The 23,316-nt window shown below is 43.9% G+C and overlaps 1 protein-coding gene across 1 annotated transcript in view; it reads left to right on the top strand.

The window, feature by feature from the left end:
- The first annotated feature begins 23,105 nt into the window (after window positions 1–23,105).
- The window catches only part of LOC108789991 (transcription factor CP2-like protein 1), a 41,643-nt gene continuing 41,432 nt past the window's right edge, over window positions 23,106–23,316 (top strand). Inside the window, exon 1 of the mRNA XM_018560159.1 lies at window positions 23,106–23,285. Coding sequence (XP_018415661.1) covers window positions 23,203–23,285 — 83 coding nt within the window. The 5' untranslated portion in view covers window positions 23,106–23,202. The remainder of the gene's footprint in view (window positions 23,286–23,316) is intronic.

Here is a 23,316-nt window from a genome sequence, read left to right on the forward strand (position 1 = left end):
GACCTGATCCATACGCACCTGCACTCAAAATGCATCCCAATGTATCCCTATGTGTTTTATGGGCTACAGTTCTCACGTGCGCAGTCCGTTCAGGTTACGACAGAAAAATACTGCATGTCACATTTTGTACGGTCAGAAAACGCAAACGCGTCTAAAACGCGTCCAAAACGCACTGCACTGCAGCTAACATACTAACAGCCCCACTCCAGCAAAAAAACTGGAACGCATCAAAAACGCGGCCAAAACGCACTGCATCAGTAGCACCGCGTCTGCAGATCCGAACCTGATCAGGACCTGAAACTCATGTGAACAGGCCCTTAATGCACAGTTGCCCAGTATCCCGACTTGCTAGCCTATGAAATCTGGTTTCCTTGTGAAATCTGTAACCCCCGTACTAATAAAGCCTGTGAAATCTTGTATACCCTCACTTTTCTACTCCTGCCACCATTATATGACAAATTCTTGCTGTGTGTGCTGCAAACATCTTTGGTTGCTGGGCTGCTACCAAGGACGCTGTGCTATCTGCATCCTAGAAACTGATTATAGTAAACTCCCTGTTATGCTGCATCCACAGGGATTGGTAGATTCCGGATAAATGTAGTTTCTGATTGCTTGAGAGTTACTAATAAAAATAGGTCTAACTAATGCCATATCCCATACTATACCATACCATAACATAAACTCTGAATTGACTTCATATTAATATTAAAATGCAATAATCAAAAGCAAATTAAGACAAATAGACACACCTTAAACAAATAAGACAAATAGATACACTTTAATCAAATTAAGACAAATAGGCACACGATTGTTTCCAGGATAATACATGCCGGAGATCAGCGGACAATGAGTACACAGGGGATTTATTTTTTCTGGTTAGGTGAGAGTTCTGGTTAATTGAATTCCAGATAACAGAGAGTTTACTGTATTTCATAATTCCTGGAGATCTTCTTTAAGGCCCACCTGTAGTGTTGCCACATATATGCGTTCCGCTGTCATAAGGGGGATATACTTTGCTAGTCCTCTGGAGAAATCTGCAGTTTACATACAGCGCCATATCTTTGTTAATCTATAAACATACATTAGAAGCCCACGGTGAGACGTAACCCATATCACATACATTGAAGTGTTTTGGGTTCACTTCTTCTATTTGCTCTACAAACAGCCTTAACCCTTTGTTGTGTGACTGTAAACACACTAATACACACAGTAAAAGGATACATATTGAATCACAACATGAACCTGTGTTACAGTATGGGACTAGTTTCCACCGCCACAAACAGGTTTTCTCTCCCCAAAACTTGGACTCTGGTCATCTTTTCTTTCAACTAGAGATTCAAATGTCAGAGCAACCACAGCTGTCAGAAGTAGCAACCATCTTTGCTATTTTTTAATGGATATATTTCAGTTTATACTTGTTCACAAAATATATATCAAGGACCTAGAGACGCAAATACAGGTGTTTGGGCATACAGTGTATACAGCGTTGTGCATCGTGACTGACGCTAGATTACATTGATGGAGCCATTTTTTTTTTAGTAAAGGAATTGTCAAAAATTGACTTTGGGGTTTTTTTTTTCAATTAAAGAAATTTGTTCTAAAAGTGTGGTGTGTTTATTTACATTGACGTTTAACCCTTTAGTGAACGAGTATAACCCGTACTCATTTACAAAGGGGGGCGGCATCTGGCGGCATCTCCCAATGCCGGGGCACGTGGCCTGGTAAGGAGCAGGGAGGGGGTGCACTTGATCCCCCCCCCCTTGCTGCCCTACCGGGCCTGTGCTCGGATCAAGGGTCTGGTAGGAATTTTAGGGGGGACCCCATGTTTTTCCAATTTTTTTCAGCTGTGTGAATAACCCTTGTTGTCTATAAGATCCCTAATGACCCCCTGCCCTCTGCTCCAGCCAAAAAAGCATGGACTTATGCTCGATAAGCTTATATACAGCTCTGCAGTCATGATTTTGACAATTCTGAACCTGAAGTGCTCAGAGCTGAGCATTTCCGGGTTCATCCTCTGCAAAGGATATCAGGGTATAGATGTTGCTTGATGTCCTCCCTCTCACGATCCTGGCAGCATTTATTGTGGTCCTGGGCTCTTTATGCTAGAGCCCAGATCACTTTTACAAACAAGTTCTGTATCTGCTGCGGAAAATAGACGCAAGCTCACAGTGAAAGATACATTTTTCAGGTGCTCCGACTGAAGTCTGTTGGGGCCAAAAACGTGCGATTATACCCAAAAGAAGATTCCGCACTTTTTTCAGACCTAACAACCATCTCCTCTTAACTAGTTGTCCACTGGCTGAAACCAAGCTCAAAGTGAATGTGTGTTTTACTTATTAAATCCAGCCAGGTGAACAAAGGGAGCATGGGCTTACTTTTAGGGAACAATCGCTGGCACTATTAAAAGCGAATTAGTAATTGATCCTTCAACAAACTGGGTTCACTAGTAAAGCCAATCACCACTACCTGGCAATCCTTGGCTCTGAGAGAACTGTCTGGAATTGTTTGGAATGTAGACTATATTGGCCCACCTTTAATGATACCTCAGTTGGTCCAATACATACCCCCTAACTTAATAACCTTTGAGATGAGAAATATGGGCACCTTCCAGCACAATGTATACTTTTTAGTCAATGGACACACCTCGGCCATGCCCCCATGTGGACTATTATGTGGACCATTAAGAATTGATATGTCATATTTAATTGAGTAAACCCAGAATTGTCTATTTTCACCATTACTTTTCATTTATACTGGCTTTTCCAAATAGCAAACAAGTTCATTAGGAGATAGGAAGAAGGTTTTAGTACAGAATAACACTTTGGGTAGTTAAATAGAACATTTTCATAGATATGTGTACCACAGACTAAACAGAGGGACACCTGAGGAGGACAGAGGGACAGTCCTTCCAAATGAAGGACATTTCAGAGGAATGCCATTACTTTGAATATTTTACCTGGAATAAGCATGGAGACAAATCATTATGATTCCTTATGACTTTCCTGATGTCCATACTTTTTTGGGGTCAATGATTCAGAGAGTAGTCAAGCTAGTAGACCAGTATAACGGACAGGCAAGTAACATTTCAAGAAGGAGGTCAGTAATGGTAGTCCCTGTATTTTATGTGCTTTACTTTATGTATACAGTATCTTTTATAACTAAACCTCATCTTCTTAGACAGGCCCTTCCATAACTGTCCCTTTAACTACACAATTAAGCATTGAGCCTCCCAGCACCATTCAGAGAAGGACACTTAAGATTAGCTAGGGTAAACAGACACTTTCTAAATATACACCTTAGGACACTGCTGAACGCAACCCAAAACAAAGTGTGCAGTTACAAGGAAGCATTTGAATACTAAGGAGACCCTGTCACCAACTAAACAAAATGCAGGTAACGCACAGAAAAAAAGGAAGTATTTTAAATGCTTACTTGCACTGTATTTCTCTTCCATGAATTCTCTTATTATCATCGTGACCCATTTTCAATAATTATTAGCTGATAAATGAATTCCCATTTTCACTTAAAGTAAACATATATTTTGAAATAAAGGAGCTGCGATGCTGACTTGTTTTTGCAGGTGCCAGAACTGACCTTGAACAAGCATACAGTCGGTGAAGTCTGAAATTTCTGACCTTTCTTTCTATATACTTGGTCTTTGGCTACATACTTAGTATTCAACTCACAAGGTAATAAAACTAGGATAAAAATGCAAGTGGCAGAGCATGCAGCGCTGAAAAGAAGCTGGCAATGGGAGCTGACATATTTATTTTTTAAATCTGGAGGCAGATTGCCATTGATTTTACTGGACTATTGTACGAGGGGAGGCCAATAAGTTCTTACTCTCACCGTGATCTAGATGTGCTAGGGATCTGACATTTTGCAAGTTTATAGGTGGATATCTTAGTAATATGCATGCCAATTTGTTTCTGTAGGTCATGGTAAATTATAGTTAGAGCCAAGAGAAATGGAGTAGGTGTCATGCCGGATAAAGGTGTCATGCCGAATAAAGTTAAATACCGAGCCGTGTGTTGCTGCTGGCTGACATTGTTGGGGGTTTGAAGCTGTTTCTTCAGATTTGGAAACAGGAAGAAGTCCGACGGTGCCAGGTCAGGTGAGTAAGGTGGATGGGGCAGAGATTCATAGCCACAATCGCGAACAAATGTAACAGTTTCCGCTGCTCGATGTGCAGGTGCATTGTCATCTAGCTTTCAACACACGGCTCGGTATTAAACTTTGTCCGGCATGATACCTACTCCATTTCTCTTGGCTCTAACTATAATTCACCACGACCTACAAAAGCAAAAATGGCATGCTTAATACTAAGATATCCACCTGTAAACCTGCAAAATTTCAGATCCCTAGCACATCTAGATCATGGTGAGGGTAAGAACTTATTGGCCTCCCCTCGTAGATGACAGTCCAGATGCTGCCTTTACCATGCTTGGTGGTGCATTTTTTTGGGTGTAGCGTCTCCTATTGAGGTGCATTTGAACTGCAGGCAAAGCGGGATGAACGCGGCCTTTTCTTGTCACTGCATTTTGCTTTTGAGGAGCATTGCGTTCAAAGACAAAAGGCTGCATTTGACAAGGACGGCCATCTTCATAAACACAGCATTTGTTTTCTCCAAACCCTTCAAGGTGTCCCTTCTAATTATTTAAAACATTTGGCAACTACTGCATGTAGGAAAAAGTCTGAAACTGTGCTGACCATAGCAATAAATCAGATGAGTCCTTTAGTTTCCTAACCTGCACTGGAAAATGACAGCTGAATGTAACTAGTTCTTTCAGGCTACTCTTAATGCATGAGACAGTCCTATTATACATCATTATAATATACAATATCTCAATATGTAGACTTGTCCTGTGGCTCTGTCATTACATCTTGATCAATTCCTTCTGTGCTACACATTTGGAAATATTCAGCAAACAGTGCAATCTGCAAACGGCTGTATGCAAAGTGCTATATCCTGAGCTATGCAAGAGACCGCATGCAACGTGCCTTCCATAGATATTAGGTCATCATCTGATCTGGTCATAAATGTCTGGATCGGGAGCCTGTCAGCTAATGTCTATGAGCACCTTTAGCCTAAATATCTGATTCTGTGCTCCAAGTCTCTCTGCTTACAGTAAACAGTTGAGGCAGCATGTAGATGTGTACAGTATACACAGCACGGCGGGCGTGGTGTTGGTCACAGATAGTCTCGATTGTCATGTTTACACACAAACAATGATCACACAGATGCTGCTCTCCAACAACCTGCCCCACTGTACAGAGAGTCCTGATTTCTGGAAAACCATTGTTAATGTTGCCAGTAAGATCACTGAGACATAAAATGACAGGTTTCATGTTTCCTGGTGGTCTGCAAAGGTTCCTTTGTTTATTGACAGGCCCGTTCATCGTGGAGTTCACACGCCAGCTTTTACAGGCCCTTGACCACTATTGTGCTTTGTACATATTGAGACACGTTAACACACGGCAGGTATATGTGCACTGTGGCATTGTTCACTTATTCTGAATCGCACCCCTGTGCACATACAAATGTGTTATAGCACAACTCACACACAGATGTGAATGTGTTTTTAAAGCCCGAGGGAAATGTGCCTACAATCAGTTCCAATAATATTATTAGTATTAATAACCAGGTACAACAACTCCCCGAATCCAACACTACAAAATGTATAAATAAATTTCCTCTGGTGGGAGATAAACCTGAAAAAAATCCACTTTCATCCTAAATGTATGGAAAAAAAAGAACCCAAATTTTGATGCCCAAATATTAAACACACACTCATATAAAAACAATGAAAAATATTTTCCCAGCTTAGTGAACCATAAACCAGTTTTAATACGAATACAAACATATGGGGGGAATTGATCAAAACTAGAGCAGACAAAATCTGGAAATTTGCCCATGGCAACCAATCAGCGCCTATCTTCAGTTTGTTCTTAAGCTTTGAAAATGAAAGAGAGAAGCTGATTGCTGGACTCTGTATTCTGTCTGCTCAAGATTTGATCAACTCCCCTCATAGTGTTCCTCAAGTCTGTCCCTAAAGTTTTTTCCCCCTGAGGCAATGTGGTCCGGGGGTGGGGGGTGGGGGGGGGTGCTGGCAGAGAATGTTTAATGGAAGTGGGGGATGTGGGCTTTGTGTTTGCGGAAGGGGGGTGGACACTGGGCCTTGCTGTCAGCGGCTCTGTCTGGTGCCCTGCCCAGCTCACTGATGTCACTGGAGCGCAGTAGGACACCAGCAAACAGTGACGTCAGTGAGCTGGGCCGGAAGCCACACAGAGTGTCACAGGATGCTAAGAGCTCTTAACAACCTGTGCTGTGGCTGCCCCACCCCCGGCCCCCCCACCTGGCCCAATGAAATTACTGCCTCATTATAGGGATGGCCCTGGTGTCCCTCATTATTTGTCACCAGTTGCCAAGTTTCCAGATGTCACAACCCCTATAGGTCTCATGTACTACTTTTATTAATACTTTTGCCCAAAAACATTTCACTTCTATTATTTTGAATGTATAAAAGTTCCACTTCCTCACTTGAAGAGAATTATGTATCATGATTGCACACAGTTAGAATTAACATATACACAGTGGGAGGGGATTTATCAAAACTGGAGCAGACAAAATCTGGAACAGCTGTGCATGGCAGCCAATCAGCTTCTCCCTTTCATTTTCAAATATTAACTGAACAAACTGAAGAGAGAAGCTGATTGGTTCCCATGGGCACCTGCTCCAGATTTTGTCTGCTCCAGTTTCAATAAATTCCCCCCATCGTTCCTTCTCCTTTTCCACTGTTTACATTTTTCTTTTTTTTTTAAAAGAGAACTATGGCCCAACCTTTTTTGTCCGTAGTTCTCGTTAGGCTCACCGGAGGACATATACCAATGTCCTCCTGTGACCCACAACTCAGCATATGGTGGGCTATTGCCCGCTATATGCTGACAGCGCAGAACCGTGCTGCGGCCAGGAAAGATACCGACAATACTGTTGAGATCCACCCCACTGCCTGATTGACAGCTGGTTCTGCCCTCTAAAACCAGAGCCAGCTGTGCCCGGCCTCCCTCCGTCCTTCCACACAGTGCTGGAGGAATGGAGAGGGGAGGGGGAATCCCTGTGGGGAGGAATGACGGACAGTCACCGCTCTCTGCAGGGAGATGATCATGAACTGAGCGATCAGCAGTTTGTAATGGATCAGTTCCAGATCTATAGAGCTGACATGTTACAGTTGCAGTGTTAGACAGACGTGTCAGACGTCGGCTCTAATTATGGGGGTGAGTGTAATTAACTCCCCTCATAATTCTTCTTTAACTTTATCGATAGTGTACAATGTGTACTCTCCATTCAGGTCCCTGCACAGCAGAGTGGTGGGCTGTGCTGCAATGACCTGCTGTGCATCCAGTGCGCTGCATTTCTCCCGCAGTGCACCACCCATCACACCCACGTTGTGGTGTAAACAGGACACATAGAAATAATTGTTTTCTATACACCCCTGGGGTGACCTATGTTTTTCTTGAGCCGAAAAATGCAGGTGAACACTATAGTGTGAACGGGCCCTCAATTGTTATTAAGATAACAGAATATTTTGTATGATTTCTAGCCATAGAACATGTTAGCCCACTATAAGCCCCCATTCACATATGGAAGTATAGGAAACGTGTGCCGCATTGAAGCGTGTTCCTGTGCATTTGCAGGCTTTTGTTTCCTGTGAGTCCCAAACGTATGGCCGAAAACATGCCAAATGCAAAAAAAGTCACGCATGTAGGAACCACGTGGGAAGAAAGTACATTTGCTGGGTCGTGTTTGGGGTGCCATTATTAGAAATGGCACCGCAAGCGCGCTCAGCTTTTGGGGCATATTTTGTGAACACAAGTCCAAGCGCACACTGTTGTGCAGGTTTGATGCACGTTTATAATACACCCATATGTGAACGGGGGCTTAATGTATTTGATGACTATCCATCCAAGAATGCTGATACTCCTTGTCTTCATACAATTCTTCATTCCTCACCGGTTATAATCAAGCGGGCTGGCGCTGATTCACACGGAATTTACAGATGTGTGTTTATGTTAGTGGGTATGTTAGTTTTGGATAGAGTGGAGAGGGATTTGAACACTTGTCAGATTTTTATTGCTGTCTGTGTCCCTGTTAGGAAGATTCACCCTCTCTGATTGTCCTGAGGCGTGTTCAGTTGCTCAGCCGCTGCGAGTGCTGAGTTAGCGCTCATCACTGCTTACATAGCACTCGCAGCGGAAGTGAATGTGGATGCAGATCGCTGAGTGTGACGGAGAAGGAGGGAACAGAGCACCAGCAGCCTTTTTACCTGTGGGAACACCTGGCAGTGGCAGTGCTGGAGAAAGGTACCTGAACCCAGATGGAGGAAATCAATTTATAGGGTAACCTAAAATGTAATGTTTTGGTGGACGAGCACACCAATTTGTTGGAAAATTGTATTTATTAGTCAAAAATATTATCCACCGCTACTTTGCTCTGCACTGTCCAGCCGAAGCATTCAGTGAAGCTGCTGCAGCGAACTGAAGTACTGCAGAACAGCTACTCAGCGCTTGGCTAAGGAACTGAACGAGCCTCTGGTCACCATTATAGCTGAAAGTGAAAGAAAATCACAAATTTGGGGTTTTCACCGGAACGGGAATACATGAGACATCTAGTGGGGGCTGACAACCAGGGATTTAGCACACCTTGGAGAGGTTTCTCCTCACTTACTGTTCTGGATATCGGACAGGAAGTTAAGGGAAATCTTCCCAATGAAACACAGGTTTTGGCTTTAGTGCTACTTTACGTTTTCACTGCAAGCAGATGAACTGACAAGATGCCTTGTATGCTATTGAAGACTGAAATTCCAATGGCAATGCTACTATTCTCAGTACTCATACAAATACTATGTTAGGGCCACGAATATCATGAGGTGGCCCCATGGGACTGTGGCCCCCTGCACCCATTGATTTGAGTTATCTTTAATATGTGGTAGTTTCTAGAAGTTTGTGTGGGCTGTTTCTGGTTTCCCCTTTGTCTGATTTGGTCACCCCTCTCATGGAATTGCAGGCGGTACTACATGTTTAAAAATAAAGACACAGGCACCAAACTATTTCGATAAAATGGCTGCGGCACTTTTATTGGTTTATTAACTTAAATGTATTTAAATAAAACGTTAAAATCTTAAAACATCAAAACCAACCGCAGATTGCTTAGTCATAAAACTCAAGCAATAATTAAACCATTCTAAACCAGACTTAAACCCACACTCCCTTGTGACGCCACTGACCCCTTTAGCTGTCACTGCACAGAAATACCTGGAAACTCCTGTCATTGTGATTTGCAGCTGAGTTTTGGCGGGAAAACAAACATTCAATCAGCTGATGGACTTACATTTAAATATTTTTCCCGTCAGAAGCTCTTGTCAGCAATGATCTTCATTAGACATGTGCACTGCCAAAAAATTCGTTTCGTTTCGTTTCGTTTTAAATTCGGATTTGTGTTATTTCGTTTTTCGGGATTCGGGTGTGAAAGTCAATTCGGATTCGGAATTCGGATTCGGACGAAATTCGGTAGCGTTAGTACGAACGTTCGTTTCGTTTTCTGTTCTTATTCGTTTCTTATTCGTTTCTTATTCGTTTCGTTTGTTTGCAGCAAAAGTGACATTTGAGGGGGAAAAAATATTTTTCTCCTTCTCTAATGTCACTTTGCTCCAACGAACGAAACGAATAAGAAACGAATACGAACAGAAAACGAAACGAAACGAACGTTCGTGCGAACGCTACCGAATTTCGGAAATGGAAATTCGGATTCGTTTGCATTCGTTATGTCTGTAATTCGGAATTCGGATACATCCAAATGTCCGAATTTACGAAAATTCGTCCGAATTTCGATTCGGAACGAAACGAATCGCACATGTCTAATCTTCATCAAGACATCTCACCCCGCCCTCTCACCCTTGTCTTGGTTATACTTGTTGGGGGTATTGTCTCCACATGTGTGGGTGGACAGTGTTTGGTATTATATTGGACTGGTATTAAGTTTATGGCTCGAGTCTGGGTGACTGAGCTAATTTATGTTTGAAGACTAAGTGCTTTTAAAAATGTATGAGTATATGAGTTCATGGTTAAAGTTTTTATTGAATGTTATTGGTTTAATTAAAAAAAATGAAAAGCTTAGCTTTTAACCCCAATAAAGGGCCAAGGCCATTTTATTCCAATATTACTGGTGTTTGGTCTCCAGTTATTTAACCCCTTAGTGACAGCTTCAGAAAATGTTTTCGCTTCTGAGGACCAGAGCAATTTTGCCATTTTTGCTATGTGTTTGTTTAACCATAATCTCCATCTTCCTCATGCATTACACCTACACATATTATATACCGTTTTAAAAAGGACAAAATGAGCTTTAATTTGATGTGACATTTGCATATATAAATTCTTTTTTTTTTTTAAATAAAAAATACGAAAAAATTGAAAAAATCCCACATCTTTCACAGCTTTGGCAATAATAACATGTTTATCATTAGTGTAGCTAACAGATAGTAATTCATAATACATTCTTTTATTTGTCATGATTGATAAGGTATATCATATGTCTGGGATTTCAGTGTATTGTGGGAGTTATAGGTCACAAAATACAAGGAATGAAATACAATTTTAGTGTGGAACAATTTTAGAATGTGGTATGTGTGACCTATCTATAATAACCTCCTCAGCACTATTTTTTCTAATAATTTTTGTATTAACCACTTGCCGTCCGCGCGTTGTAAAGAAACGGACGGACGGCACTGCTGCATTGGCAGCACAATAATACTGAAAAATGGCCTGGATGGGAAGGGGGTTTAACACCACAGATGTCAACTGGTTAAATGTATTTTTTTTAAACTTTTTTTACTTTTTAAAACTTTTTTCTTTTTAAAAATTTTAAAACCGTTATTTTTATTTATTTTTAAACTAGGGGGCTCTAAGTGGTTATTTTTTAAATTTATTTACAGGGGCTTTGATACTTAGTATCTCTGAGGAGAACTCAGCATTCTCCTCAGAGATACTTTGTATCACTATTGTAACACACAGCTAGCTAGCTGTTTACAAAACACTGCTGCCACCTCTGTGACTGTCACAGCTCTTTGATCACAGCGATCAGCTACTACTGTGTCAGGATGCCAGGGGCGTCGCCCCACGAGGTCAGAGGGTACGGCATAGGGTACAGACCTCCCTTCAGCCTGGCAGACCCACGGGCGCTCCGGCGGCCAGTACACGTGCGCGAGCTACACGCCAGGTGCGCGTGCGCAGTACACAGGTTGCGCGTGCATCCCGGGGCCGTGCTCGCAACGCACGTGCACCGGTTTCAGCTTCAGTTGTGGCCTTGCTGGGGGAGGTTCCCCAGCCCACACACACGCCTTTTGCCTGCCATTGGCCCTCGGGAAGGGAGGCCTCCTGGTCGTCTCGGAGACCAGGGGGCGGACTCACACCCCCTGGCTACACCCCCTGGCTATAAAAACCTGGCCAGAGCCCTGGCTCAGTGCTGAGTTATTCCACCTCTTGGTGTGACATATGAAGCTCTCCTCCTATGTGCCTTGCTGCCTGTTACCTGAACCCTCTGCTGACTTCCCGTGTACCGACCCTGGGCCGACTATCGCCTCTGACCCTTGCTGCCTGCCTCGACCTTGGATTGCACTCGACTACCCCTTTGGATTGCCCTTTTGTTACCTTGCCTCCTGACTTTTTAGGCTGCTTCCTGCCAGCGGGTTCCTCCGTGCAGCTTGCCCGTGGACGCTCCTGACATGCTGTGATCACAGGACTGTGACCAGCTAATCTGCTGTTAAGGGTCTGCCTCGGATCCTGAGGGACTCATCAACAGCAGTAAATCAATGAGCGTCGGTCCCGTTACAGACCAGCGCTCACTGTAGTGAATGATGGGATTATCCCGTCACCGGTTGTTAAGGCCTTGTTTACACCAAATGCAGAGCAGATCTGCTCAGGTTTCTGCACACGCAGTGCAGTGGGTTGTGCCGCGTTTTTGCCACAATTGTTTTTTTTTTTTTTCGTTCCGGGCCATTTTTTGTTTAACCACTTGCTGACCAGTGGTTTAGACCCCCTTCCTGGCCAGGCCATTTTTCAGTATTCAGCACTGCGGTAATTTGATTGACATTTATTCCGTCATGCAACGCTGTACTGAAATGAATTTTATACAATTTTTTGGGGACAAATAGAGCTTTCTTTTGGTGCTATTTAATCACCACTGGGGTTTTATTTTTTACTATATTTTGGGAAAATTCCTGAAATTTTTTTTTCCATTATGTTAGGAAACAATTATTATTACCCAATTATTTGGGTAAAATATAAAAGACGGGGTCACGTCGGGTAAATACCGTAGAAAGGAATCATGGCACACTCACAAGCCAGCATGTAAAACAACTTGTCTCACCACTAAGGTTAATAACAGAGGTTTGGATACACGTCTTCTGCAGAAAATGTGAAAGCCGCACAGCCGCGCCAAGGCACCTCTTATAGTGCGGTCCTAACTCTAAACTATGAGAGTCTCCATCTTGGAGCACATGGGGGCAGAAGTTTTACTGTTCAAAGCCCATTTCGTGTGCACCTTACTGTATAGCTGGTGACAAATTGTTGAGTGCGTTTGTCATTTGTTTTGCTTGACTTCGGGTAAATAGACACCAAAGATGTCATGCTTGAAAATTGTACGCACCCGCGAAATCGCAATAAAACTACCATACTTAAAATTGACCATAGACAACACTTTAAAGGCTTTTACAGCTCATCGGTTTAGTGTTATCAGTTATTGATGGCTTTAAAATTACTTCTCTCACTCCGACGTTCGTGGATATATGTGCGGCGTAATGGGCGCAATCGTCGTTTTTGCAGGCATGCGCCCCTGACGCATGCCTGCGATGTTTGCATGCGTGTATGTATGGGTGGGAACTTTTTTACAAAATTGTTTTTTTTAATTCTTTTTTATGTGTAACTACATTTTTGGGGGGAAACTTTAATTTTTTTTCTATTTTTTTTTCACTTAACTTTATTGCTATCAGATAAGGGGCTAAGAAACCCCCTTATGTGATAGCAAAAGAAGTGACAGGTCCTCTTTATGGAGACATCAGGGGTCTCCAAGACCCCTAATGTCACCTAGGACCCCCCTGAAGAAGCTGATGAAGCAGAGATCTGCTTCATCAGCATCTCTCCAGCGTGTGAAGCTGGAGAGTGACACGAGAATGCAGAAGTGATGTAATATACATCACTTCTGCATTCTGACACCAGAGAGGGCACTATGCTGGTCCCGGGCTCACACCAGGCACAGCGGAGCCCGGGACCAACGTAACAACGTGAGGGGGGGCCGCGGGGGGAGCACGGGCCGGCAGCTTATACAAGCGATCCGCCGGCTCTATAGCCGGTGGATTGCTTGTATGTTAACAGGCATCGTTGCCCGTTTTAAATTTACTGCTTTTCCCGCTCACGCACGCCGCACCCGAGTGGGCGGGGCTAACAGGCCGTGTATATACAGCCTGTTACATCCAGGAAGCTCCCAGCCGGCCGTATATGTACAACGGCCGGCCGGGAAGCAGTTAAAAAATAATAATTTTCGTTTATAATGGGCTTTCAGTGTATTTCAGGGCGTTTTGCCGCGTTTTTGATGCATTTGCATGCGTTCCAGAGCAGCTAAAATAGGGCCTGCTGCAGTTTTTCCACCTGCTCTGGACCTGCTCTGGAAGTGCATGCTGCGATGTGAACTGGAGCAAAAAAAATTGGAAAAAAATTGGAAAAATTGGACGCAGTTTTGATCCGGTCTGCAACTGCTCTGCTCTGCACCTGCTCCGCGCTTGGTGTGAACAAGGCCTAACAAACTGAACAATCATGATGGGATAATCCCTTCAACAGTCGAGAAAGGGTTAATTAATGAGTTTTGTATTTATAGCGGGTTTGTGGGTGCTGTGGGGTTTACAATCCCATGTAGCTGCAGACTGATCTCTTTATATATCAATAACCCCACATCCTCACACTGAGTAAGCAGAAAGGTTTCAAATGTAGTCTGATGAATTGCAAATATATAAAATGATGCGTGAAGCCTCTGTTAGGATAAAAAAAGACTTCACACATTGACTGTTTACTAAAGTGTAGCTATATATCTATACCCAAACCTTTTTGTTTTGTTTTGGATAGCCTGTCAGGTTGTACTGTTGTCAGAGGATCCATTTGAGAGATTCCTTCACTTAATGTCTGATACAAAAGTTGTCTCCAAGACAGGAAGTATGGGGAAATCTCTCTAGACACTTTGGTTTTTATTGAAAGGAAGGTTAAATGTTCTGCGCTATGAAACAGACCCAAAGGGGGAGATTTCACAGAGAGCTGCTGAAACCGCAAGCTGCTGAAACTAAGGCCAGATAAGCCTCACAAAATGGTTTTAGAATAGTGAGCGCTATGGGTCTCCTGGAGTGAAATGATAAATAAGTGGTATAAAAATCATAAATATATAAATATCTCTAAGTGAACATCTTATTATGTGAAAAATAAAAATTGCTGAAGTGATATATGGCACTATGAGCCCTTTGCCTGCTCTCTCTCTCTCTCCTCTTCTAACTTTTCTTGGATCCAAAACACCCACGCTCGGAGAGACTAAAAATTAGGACGTGCTCCCGGAAGCAATTCAAAGGGCATCTTACCATCACCAGGGGATTTTTACTACCGGGATACCGACATCTCTTTTTGGGACCAGGACCGAAAGTATACTGCAAGATCCCACGGAAGGACGGAGCAAAGACCATCTCCTTTTGGCCACTAGGGTGGAAGAGAAAGCTGACTCCCTCCCGGCATCTGGTGAGTGTAAGCCCTACGGGGACCCATCGCTTCTCCGACACATCATCCCCCAGGATACGATCATCTTGGATATACACATTCAAGATTGGAGTACTTTTGGACACTATTTAACCTCAAAGTTTAGGACACGTTTATGATACACCACTGCACATCTATCAGTACACCACAGATGATGATAGACGCAATTATATGTACACTGTAATACAGAAAAAAATCAGAGAAAAAATCACGGACACACGGTTTATTGAAGATTTCTTTATTTATTTATATATTCACATTTATTTATATTTAAGCAATTTTTATTAGTCAATTTACATTGTTGATTTTTGTTTCGTTTATTCACATATCACTTCAGCAATTTTTGGTTTTTATTGTTTTCTTGTTGCAGATTTTCCCTCACTCCCTGTCTGGTAAAATGACAGGAAGTGAGGGGAACGCATGATAATGGAGCCCCAGTAAAACCTGACAGGGGTTCTAAACATTCCCCATTCTATCCAATACCAAGCAAAAGGTTTTAGGTATAGATACACTTGCAAGTACATTATTACATTCACAAGTTGTACATACATTAAGTATCAACAGCATTTAAAACAGTGGTGGGCAACTCCGGTCCTTCAGCTGTTGTGGAACTAGAAGTCCCATGAGGCATTGCAAGATTGACAGTTACAGTCATGACTCCCAGAGGTAGCGGCATGCTGGGATTTGTAGTTAAATCACAGCTGGAGGGCCGGAGTTGCCCACCCTCATTTAGAGTATGTGAAAATCTTTTGTAAGAACTATTTTCCAGATATATGAAGTCTTATTGGTGGTGATTTTTTTTGCTGGTGGTCACTATATATGTTTTTGTTGGTTTATATTGAATGTGTTCTGCAGAGCTATTCGGGGTCTAATTATCGCCCGTTTCCACCAACTTCTCCAGTGAGATGAATAGCATAGTGATCCATTCCTCCCCTCATGCCAGGGTGCTAGGTGTAATCCTGGACTCTGATCTCTCCTTCAGCCTCATATCCAATCACAATCTTGCTTCCTTCACCTCCATAACCTTTCCAAAATACGCTCTTCTTACCAATGACACCACCAAGATACTAATTCTCACCCTGGTTATCTCTAGCCTCGACTATTGCAAATCCCTCCTTGTACACCTTCCTCTACACAGGCCATTCACCCTTCAGTCTATCATGAACCCCACTGCCAGACATATACACCTTACCAACTATGCAGTGTCCACCACCCCTCCCTAACAATCCATTTACTGGCATCCACTCGACCAGTGAATACCATTCAATATATCACCCAAGACATCCTGCTCTCTAGTTCCCTTGTCATCTCCTACCATACTTGCCCCCACGGCTTCTCTGGAGCCTCTCCCAACCTCTGGAACCCCCTACCCCAGTTTATCTGGCTATCTTCTACTCTGTCCACCTTTAAGCAACCCTTGAAAACTCATCTCTTCAGGGAACCCTATCCCATATCCACCGAAAAAAACTATACGTTTTACCTTCCCCATTAGCTCATCCCTCACAGTTAATGCAGCCCTCCCATTAGATTGTAAGCTCTCATGAGCAGGGCTCCCCTAAACTTCCCGTATTAGCTCCAGCTGGGTGTGTTGTCAAAAGGTAAGCGTGATAAGATAAAATGCTCAACACTAGGAATCCGTTCATTCCTATGGCCCCTGTTCACACCTGAGCGTTTTGGTGCAAGCAGAAAAATGCCTGTTACAGTTGTCTATGACAACCAATCAGCTTCTCTTTCATTTTCAAAGTTTAACGCAACAAACTTAAGAGAGAAGCAGATTCTGCCTGCTCCACTTTTGATCAATCCCCCCCCCCCCCAGGTGACATTCGGAGTCTAACAGACCCCTGATATCTCCATAAAGAGGGCCTCACTTGTTGTTTGCCTGAAGATGGAAACGTGGAGGCACCGTCGCTTGACAATGTGACACAATGAGAGGTCAAAAGGCATTGACTGAAAATGAATCTGGATTGCGAATGACCTTTTCTACTCATTTATTGATTCACGGAGGCATCCGTAGTCACTCTTTGCACCCACCCAACTCCACAGGGTTTCTATTCAGTCAGGAGTGCAATGGGTTCCGTTTGAATATTGCATAAAGAGGACCTGTCACTGTACCTGTGCTATCACATAGGGGCTTGTTAGCAATGAAGTTAAAGTAGTATTAAGGTCTGGATGTTTTTTAACTTAATGCATTCTCTGCATTAGGGTAAAAACCCCTCAGTACCTTTTTTTCCCGCAGTCACCCCCTAGTCCCCCCCGCACTTACCTGTCAGCGACAGGGCCCAAAGCAATCATCCGTTCCCCAAACTTCCTGGTTGTGGGGGGAGGATACTGAAGGCAGAGGAGCCATCAATCAATCTGCACGAGTGCCCAGTGGACACATTTCTTATATACACATGGTGCACATATATAGTGCCCATGGGTGCCTCCATTAGCCGATGCAGGGAACCGTGCAGGGGGGACGACCCACTTGTAAACGAGGAATTAAAAACTTTAAAAGAAAAAGCAAATATTTTTTTAAAAGGAAGCTTTAAAGTGGTTCTAAACCCTCCCGTTTCAAGCAGTAGATATAGGCAAAAAGTTTTGTTTTTTTTAGACGCTTTAACAGCGTTTAACACTTACTTGTTTTGGCTGCATGCTCCCGTCCGAGAAAACCGCTCCGGTTGCCGCAAAGCATCTTGGGGCGGGCGCATGCGCAGTTCGAATTCTCGTCCGGGAGGCGAGCAGAGACGCAAGGTAAGTCTATGGACGCGTGCACCCGGATGCAGACACCGCTGGATCAGAAGTGCCTGCTAGCAGAGAGGAGTCAGCGATGGATCGGAGAGCTGCAGCACATAAATTGCTGAGTGGTAAAAGTTTTTAAATAGTCGCCTATGGGCAATTTTGGGAATGGTAGTTTTTTGCGATTTTATGCATGCACGCAATTTTAAGGCTTGCCATGTTTGGTATCTTTTTACCCAATGTGACCAAAGAAATGTAGCAGAGTACATTTTGGCCTAAATGTATGAAGAATGTGCAAGTGGGCCCCAATTTATTTGGGTTCCCACTTTTATGGGATTGCGGCAGTCATATGGTACATCGTTCTTTTGCACATGTTTAGTAATGTTTTTATTTATATTTAAAATAAATAAAAAAAAAATACACAAATGAAGTGCAAAGGGCACTTGGCTGGACCTTCAACACAGCGAGCCCCCCTCCCCCCCACCGCCCAAGTATCACCCTTCAAATGTGATAAATATTATGTTGCTGGCTTTTATGTGGTAGTGTCACCTCCTATAGGAGGGGGACTTTAAGTCTGGTTCATAATTGATTATATATTGCTTGAGTTTTATGACTGAGCAATCTACGGTTGGTTTTAACTGGTGTTTGGTTTTAAGCTATTAATGGTATGATTGTATTCAGTTAACGTTTTAAAGCAATAAAAGTGCTGCGGACACTGTTGGTGTCTGTGTAGTTATTTATTTGACTATAATATACCGCCTGCAATTCCAAGAATATTTATTTGCAATGTTTCATAACATAACAGACGGAAACGTTTTTTTTTCAAAATGTTGTACTTTTTTTATATAGCAAAAAATAAAACCCCAGTGGTGATTAAATACCACCAAAAGAAAGCTCTATGTGTCCCCAAAAAATGGTATAAAAATAATTTCAGTACAGAGTTGCATGACGAAATAAATGTCAGTCAAAGTAACTCAGCGCTGAATACTGAAAAATGGCCTGGACAGGAAGGGGATTTCGAGTGGTTAATAGATGTCAGTTCTCTACAGGTGTGGGATTATTTAATTTTGGGTAGAATGTTCCTTCACAGCTCATTTCCTATGTTCATACAGCATTCACACCTCTTCCCAGTACTGTGCCCTTCGCTCTTAAAGTGGAAGTAACAATTGACAGGTAGGGTTTTGTGACAGAAGAGACCCTGTATGTGTCTTTTGTTAGGGCCACACAATTCATGGAGAGGCCCCGTGGGATTGTGTCCCCCTGAACCCACTATTTAACATGTAGTAGTTTCTAGAACTTGGTTTGGGGCAGTTTCTGGTTCCCCTTTTGTCTGTTTCAGGTCACCCCTCTTGTTAAGGTGCCCATACACCTTACGATTATCGGACGATAATCGTATGCGATCGACTTTTCGTCCGATAATCGTATGTGTGCATTGCAGTGTCCGACCAACAATACTGTACAATCGTACGACTTTTGACGGTCAAGCATGTTTGAAAACGTTGCTAGATCGTACGATTGTCGTAAGGTTGCTGGCGTTTCCGTCCGTCAAAAGTCGTACGATGTACACTGCGCTTGCGCTTACGAAAATACGGCAAATCAATTACCGCATTTCGTCCAGGTGCTTTTGGTTAATTACAGCTAAATGATTGTTGCGATCATCGGGGCAGGATGGGGCTGCCGTACGAAAATCGTACGACTATTCGATCATCGGACGAAAAGTTTCGTCCGATAATCGTAAGGTGTATGGGCACCTTTACTGTGCAGGAACACTGGAGTCAGCTGTCACTGGGAGGATTTTATAGCTGATGTCACACCTGATTCGCAGCTGATTTGTGGTGGGAAAACAAACAACCAATCAGCTGTTGAACTCAACTTTATATATCTTCTGTCTAGAGCTTCATCCAGACAACTGTTTGCGCCCTCTATACTTTTTGGGGGCATTGTTGCCCACATATGTGGGTGTTACATAGTTACATTGTATTTGAGGTTGAATGAAGACATATGTCCATCAAGTCCAACCTATTGTGTGTGTGTATGTATAGGTCCTTCATTCATCACGTTCTTAGGAGTACCTGTACCCCTGTATATTACCGTCTTTTAGGAAATCGTCCAAAAGCTTCTTGAATGATTCCAGACTATTAGCTGAAATCACTGCTTGTGGCAACGAGTTCCAGACCCTAACCGCTCGAACTGAGAAGAACCCCCTTCGCCCCTTGTGTTTGAATTTTTTTTCTACCAGTTTTAGGTGGTGGCCTCTAGTCTTTGTAAAGCTGGCCATACACCTCACAATTATCTGCAGATTTCCTGTGGTCAGATGGAAAAAGTGAAACAGATTGGCATAGGTGGAGATTACTCCATCCACACAGCTAAGTGTAGATGGAGGAATCTGTTGCACCTTTTCCATCTGACCACAGAAAATCTGCAGATAAATTGTAAGGTGTGTGGGCAGCTTTACGGAATTAATCTTAAAGAGTTTGTTGCTAATGTCGCTATGACTATAGAACATTTTGTACATGAAAATCATGTCCCCCCTTAGGCCCCGTTCACATATAGCGACAGGTCGCGCGATTTCCGCCGCGATATCGCGCATTTTTGCCGCGCGATATCGCGAGAAGTCGCCGGCCAATGCTATTCAATGGAGCTGTCTTAACTCCATGTCGCGGTCGCAAGTCGCTTCTACCGGACCCTTTTTTCGGCGGATTTTGCTTTTTTTCTATGGAGCCCGACGGAGAAGGTCGCGCTACCGTCGCTGGATCGTCGCTGGAACGTCACCCCGAAAGTCGCGCTATCCCGGACGCTGCAAAGGTATGTCGCTATATGTGAACGGGGCCTTAGGCCCCGTTCACATTGAGCGATTTATCGCGCGGTAATTCCCGCGATATCGCTGCAATTTACCGCGCGATATCGCTCTCCAATGCTTCTCAATGGGGCAACAGGTCCTGCTGTCGCGGGTCGTGTGTCGCTACAGCAGGACCCTTTTTGGAGTGGATTTAGCCGCGATTAAAGCTTGCTCAATGCAAGCATTTGCGCGATATCGCGCGACAAATCGTGCGATATCGCGCAAAATGCAATGTAAACGGGGCCTTAATCTCCTTACTTCCAGCGTGAACATATTTAAATTTAGTAGCCTTGTCTCATAGCTCTTGTCCTCATAGCTCTTGTCCTCCATCCCCAAAAGACCCCCAGTGTCACCTTTACACTAGAAATAAGCTATTGAAGTGCAGATCGCACTTCAATAGCTTATAGCTGGGCTGCAGGAGCCCAGAACTGACAGCCCAGGGACCGGAAGTGATGCAATCTGCATCGCTCCCGGTCCCATAGAACAGGGAGGGGATCGATGAGCGGAAGTTCGTTGACCTCCTCCCCAGCTCCCCGCGGACACCAAGGACGCCGGTCCCGGGCCCGTAGGAGGGGCAACGGAGCCCGGGAAGCACGACGGGGTGTCAGGCGGGGGGGTTGGCCCCTTCTTCGGGACACAGAAGCGATCTGGCGACAGGTAAGTCACCAGAATCGCTTCTGTTGTAAAGCCGACAGTCGGCTTTACAGATTTAAACAGACTCCCGGCGGCAGTCACGAAGGGGTTAAAGGAGAACTATGGGGTTAGGGCTTTTCCCCATAGTTCTCCTTAGGGTAACGGGAGGACACAAACTAGCGTCCTCCCGTCACCCTAAGCTCAGTATACCGTGAGCTACAGCTCGCGGTATACTGAGACGCCGCAGTATACCGCGTGCTACAGCTCGCGGTTTACTGAGACGCCGCAGCTGAAGCGGATTCCGACAATTATGTCTGGATCCGCCCAGCTGCATGAGTGACAGCTAGCTCTGCCTATCTAGAGGCAGAGCCAGCTGTACCCACCCCCGTCAGTTCCGCCAGTCAGCGCTGGAGGATCAGAGCGGGGAGAGAGGAATCCAGCCCCTCCCCCTGTCAGTCTCATTGTCACAGGTCGGCTAGAACTATGAGGTGAGTGAAAAGCACTCACCTCATAGTTCTCCTTTAAGCAACCAGCAAGAAAGATAAAAGTGACAACGTATATCCCCCGTGTTCCCTCTCCCTCTTCTCTCTCCACCCGCCTGAGCTCAATTGCAGCTGTAAGCCCCTGTCCACATATGGGCATGTTGTGACCGTGCGCCAAACCCGCAAAGGGGTGCACACTTTGACGCGCATTCATGAAACGCACACCAAGCTCGCGGTGCCATTACTGCAGTGCAGTTACTAGTATTGGCACCCCAAATGCAGCCAAGCAAACATGCTTTTTTCCAGCGCATTTTCACCCAATAAAATGTGCATGAATGTGTAGATAAAAATGCAGAACGCATGTGGAAAAATGTGCGACATGCGTGACATTAGGTGTTCATTCAGCAATATTTGCCACCATTTAAATGAATGTGGATGCGCACTAAATACGGGAAACAGACGCATATTACCGATATGCCCATATGCAAATGGGGGCTTAGAGGGAGAAAGAGAACTATCCAGGAGCAGCCACTAGGGGAACACTTCTAATGTCTGGCCCGTCTTGTCATTTAACCAGGCTGGAGGGAGGTCGACCACCTAAAGCAGGAGTAGGCAACCTTGCAGCTGGGGTGAAACTCCAAATCCCATCATGCATCTGCCTGTGGGAGTCATGCCTGTGGCTGTTATAGTCTTGCAATGCCTCATGGGATTTGTAGTTCCACAAAAGCTGGAGTGCTGAAATTGCCCACCTCTAAACTAGAGGTTTTGCATACAGGTATGCAATGGGAAGGAGGGCGCTTTTTTTTATATCTGAACAGCGCTTTGCAATGTGTTGGGGGTGATGGAAAGCATGGAGGATGTGCATAAAGGTAAATTACCCTTCAAGAATCATCAAGCTCTGATAATCTTTAATAGTTTTTCTGCGTAAGAGATTTCACATTCAGTGCTCTTGAGGCAGATGATATGACATTTCACTAAAGGCAACATTCACACTTTACTGCCCATTAAATTGGCTTACAGGAAATAGATCATAAACCATGTAACTTTCCACAATCATTTACACGTTTTTTATATTTGCAGGCCGCTCACAAGTTTGTTTTATGTTTGTATTGGCTGGAGATGTCCATCTCCCCGGGAGCTGATAAGAGGTCTACCTCTGTCCCGGCACAATCTATATATACAGTGAGGGAAATTTATCAAAACTGGAGCAGACAAAACCTGGAGCAGCTGTGCATGGCAACCAACCAGCTTCTCTCTTCAGTTTGTTCCATTCAAATTAGACAATGTAACATAGAAACTGATTGGGTGCTGTGCACAACTGCTCCAAATTGTAACTGCTCCAGTTTTGATAAATTCCCCTCAATGTATACAGGGAGAGGAAAGTCTGTGTGTCCTTGCATACATATAAACAGCTCCCACAGTGCGATGTCTCTTTTTGTGTATATATACACACACACACACTGTACACACTCCGAGAGCAGGGCGAGCCTATTCTGATCAACCAATGATAAGAGAGAACAGGTGAGAAGCAGCCAATAACAGAGCTGTTCATGACATCCACCTGCTGTATAAGAACACACTTGTCCTGGGAGTATCTTGGTCCCATCCCCATACAACTTACATTACAGGATCACTGACATTTAAAGTGAACGTCCCCGATCACTCCTTATATACATCTAGCAAGTCATCATGCTGTTCTGGCATAGCCAACCTGAGCACTTCTGGCCTACGCCTGCTGAACACTATCAAAGCCCACCCAATGCCTTTTACAGGTAAGACTAGGCAACAAAAAATGAAGTATGA

The sequence above is a fragment of the Nanorana parkeri genome, unplaced genomic scaffold (assembly GCF_000935625.1).
Source record: "Nanorana parkeri isolate BGI_ZX_2015 unplaced genomic scaffold, ASM93562v1 scaffold435, whole genome shotgun sequence".
In the NCBI taxonomy this organism is placed as follows: Eukaryota; Metazoa; Chordata; class Amphibia; order Anura; family Dicroglossidae; genus Nanorana; species Nanorana parkeri.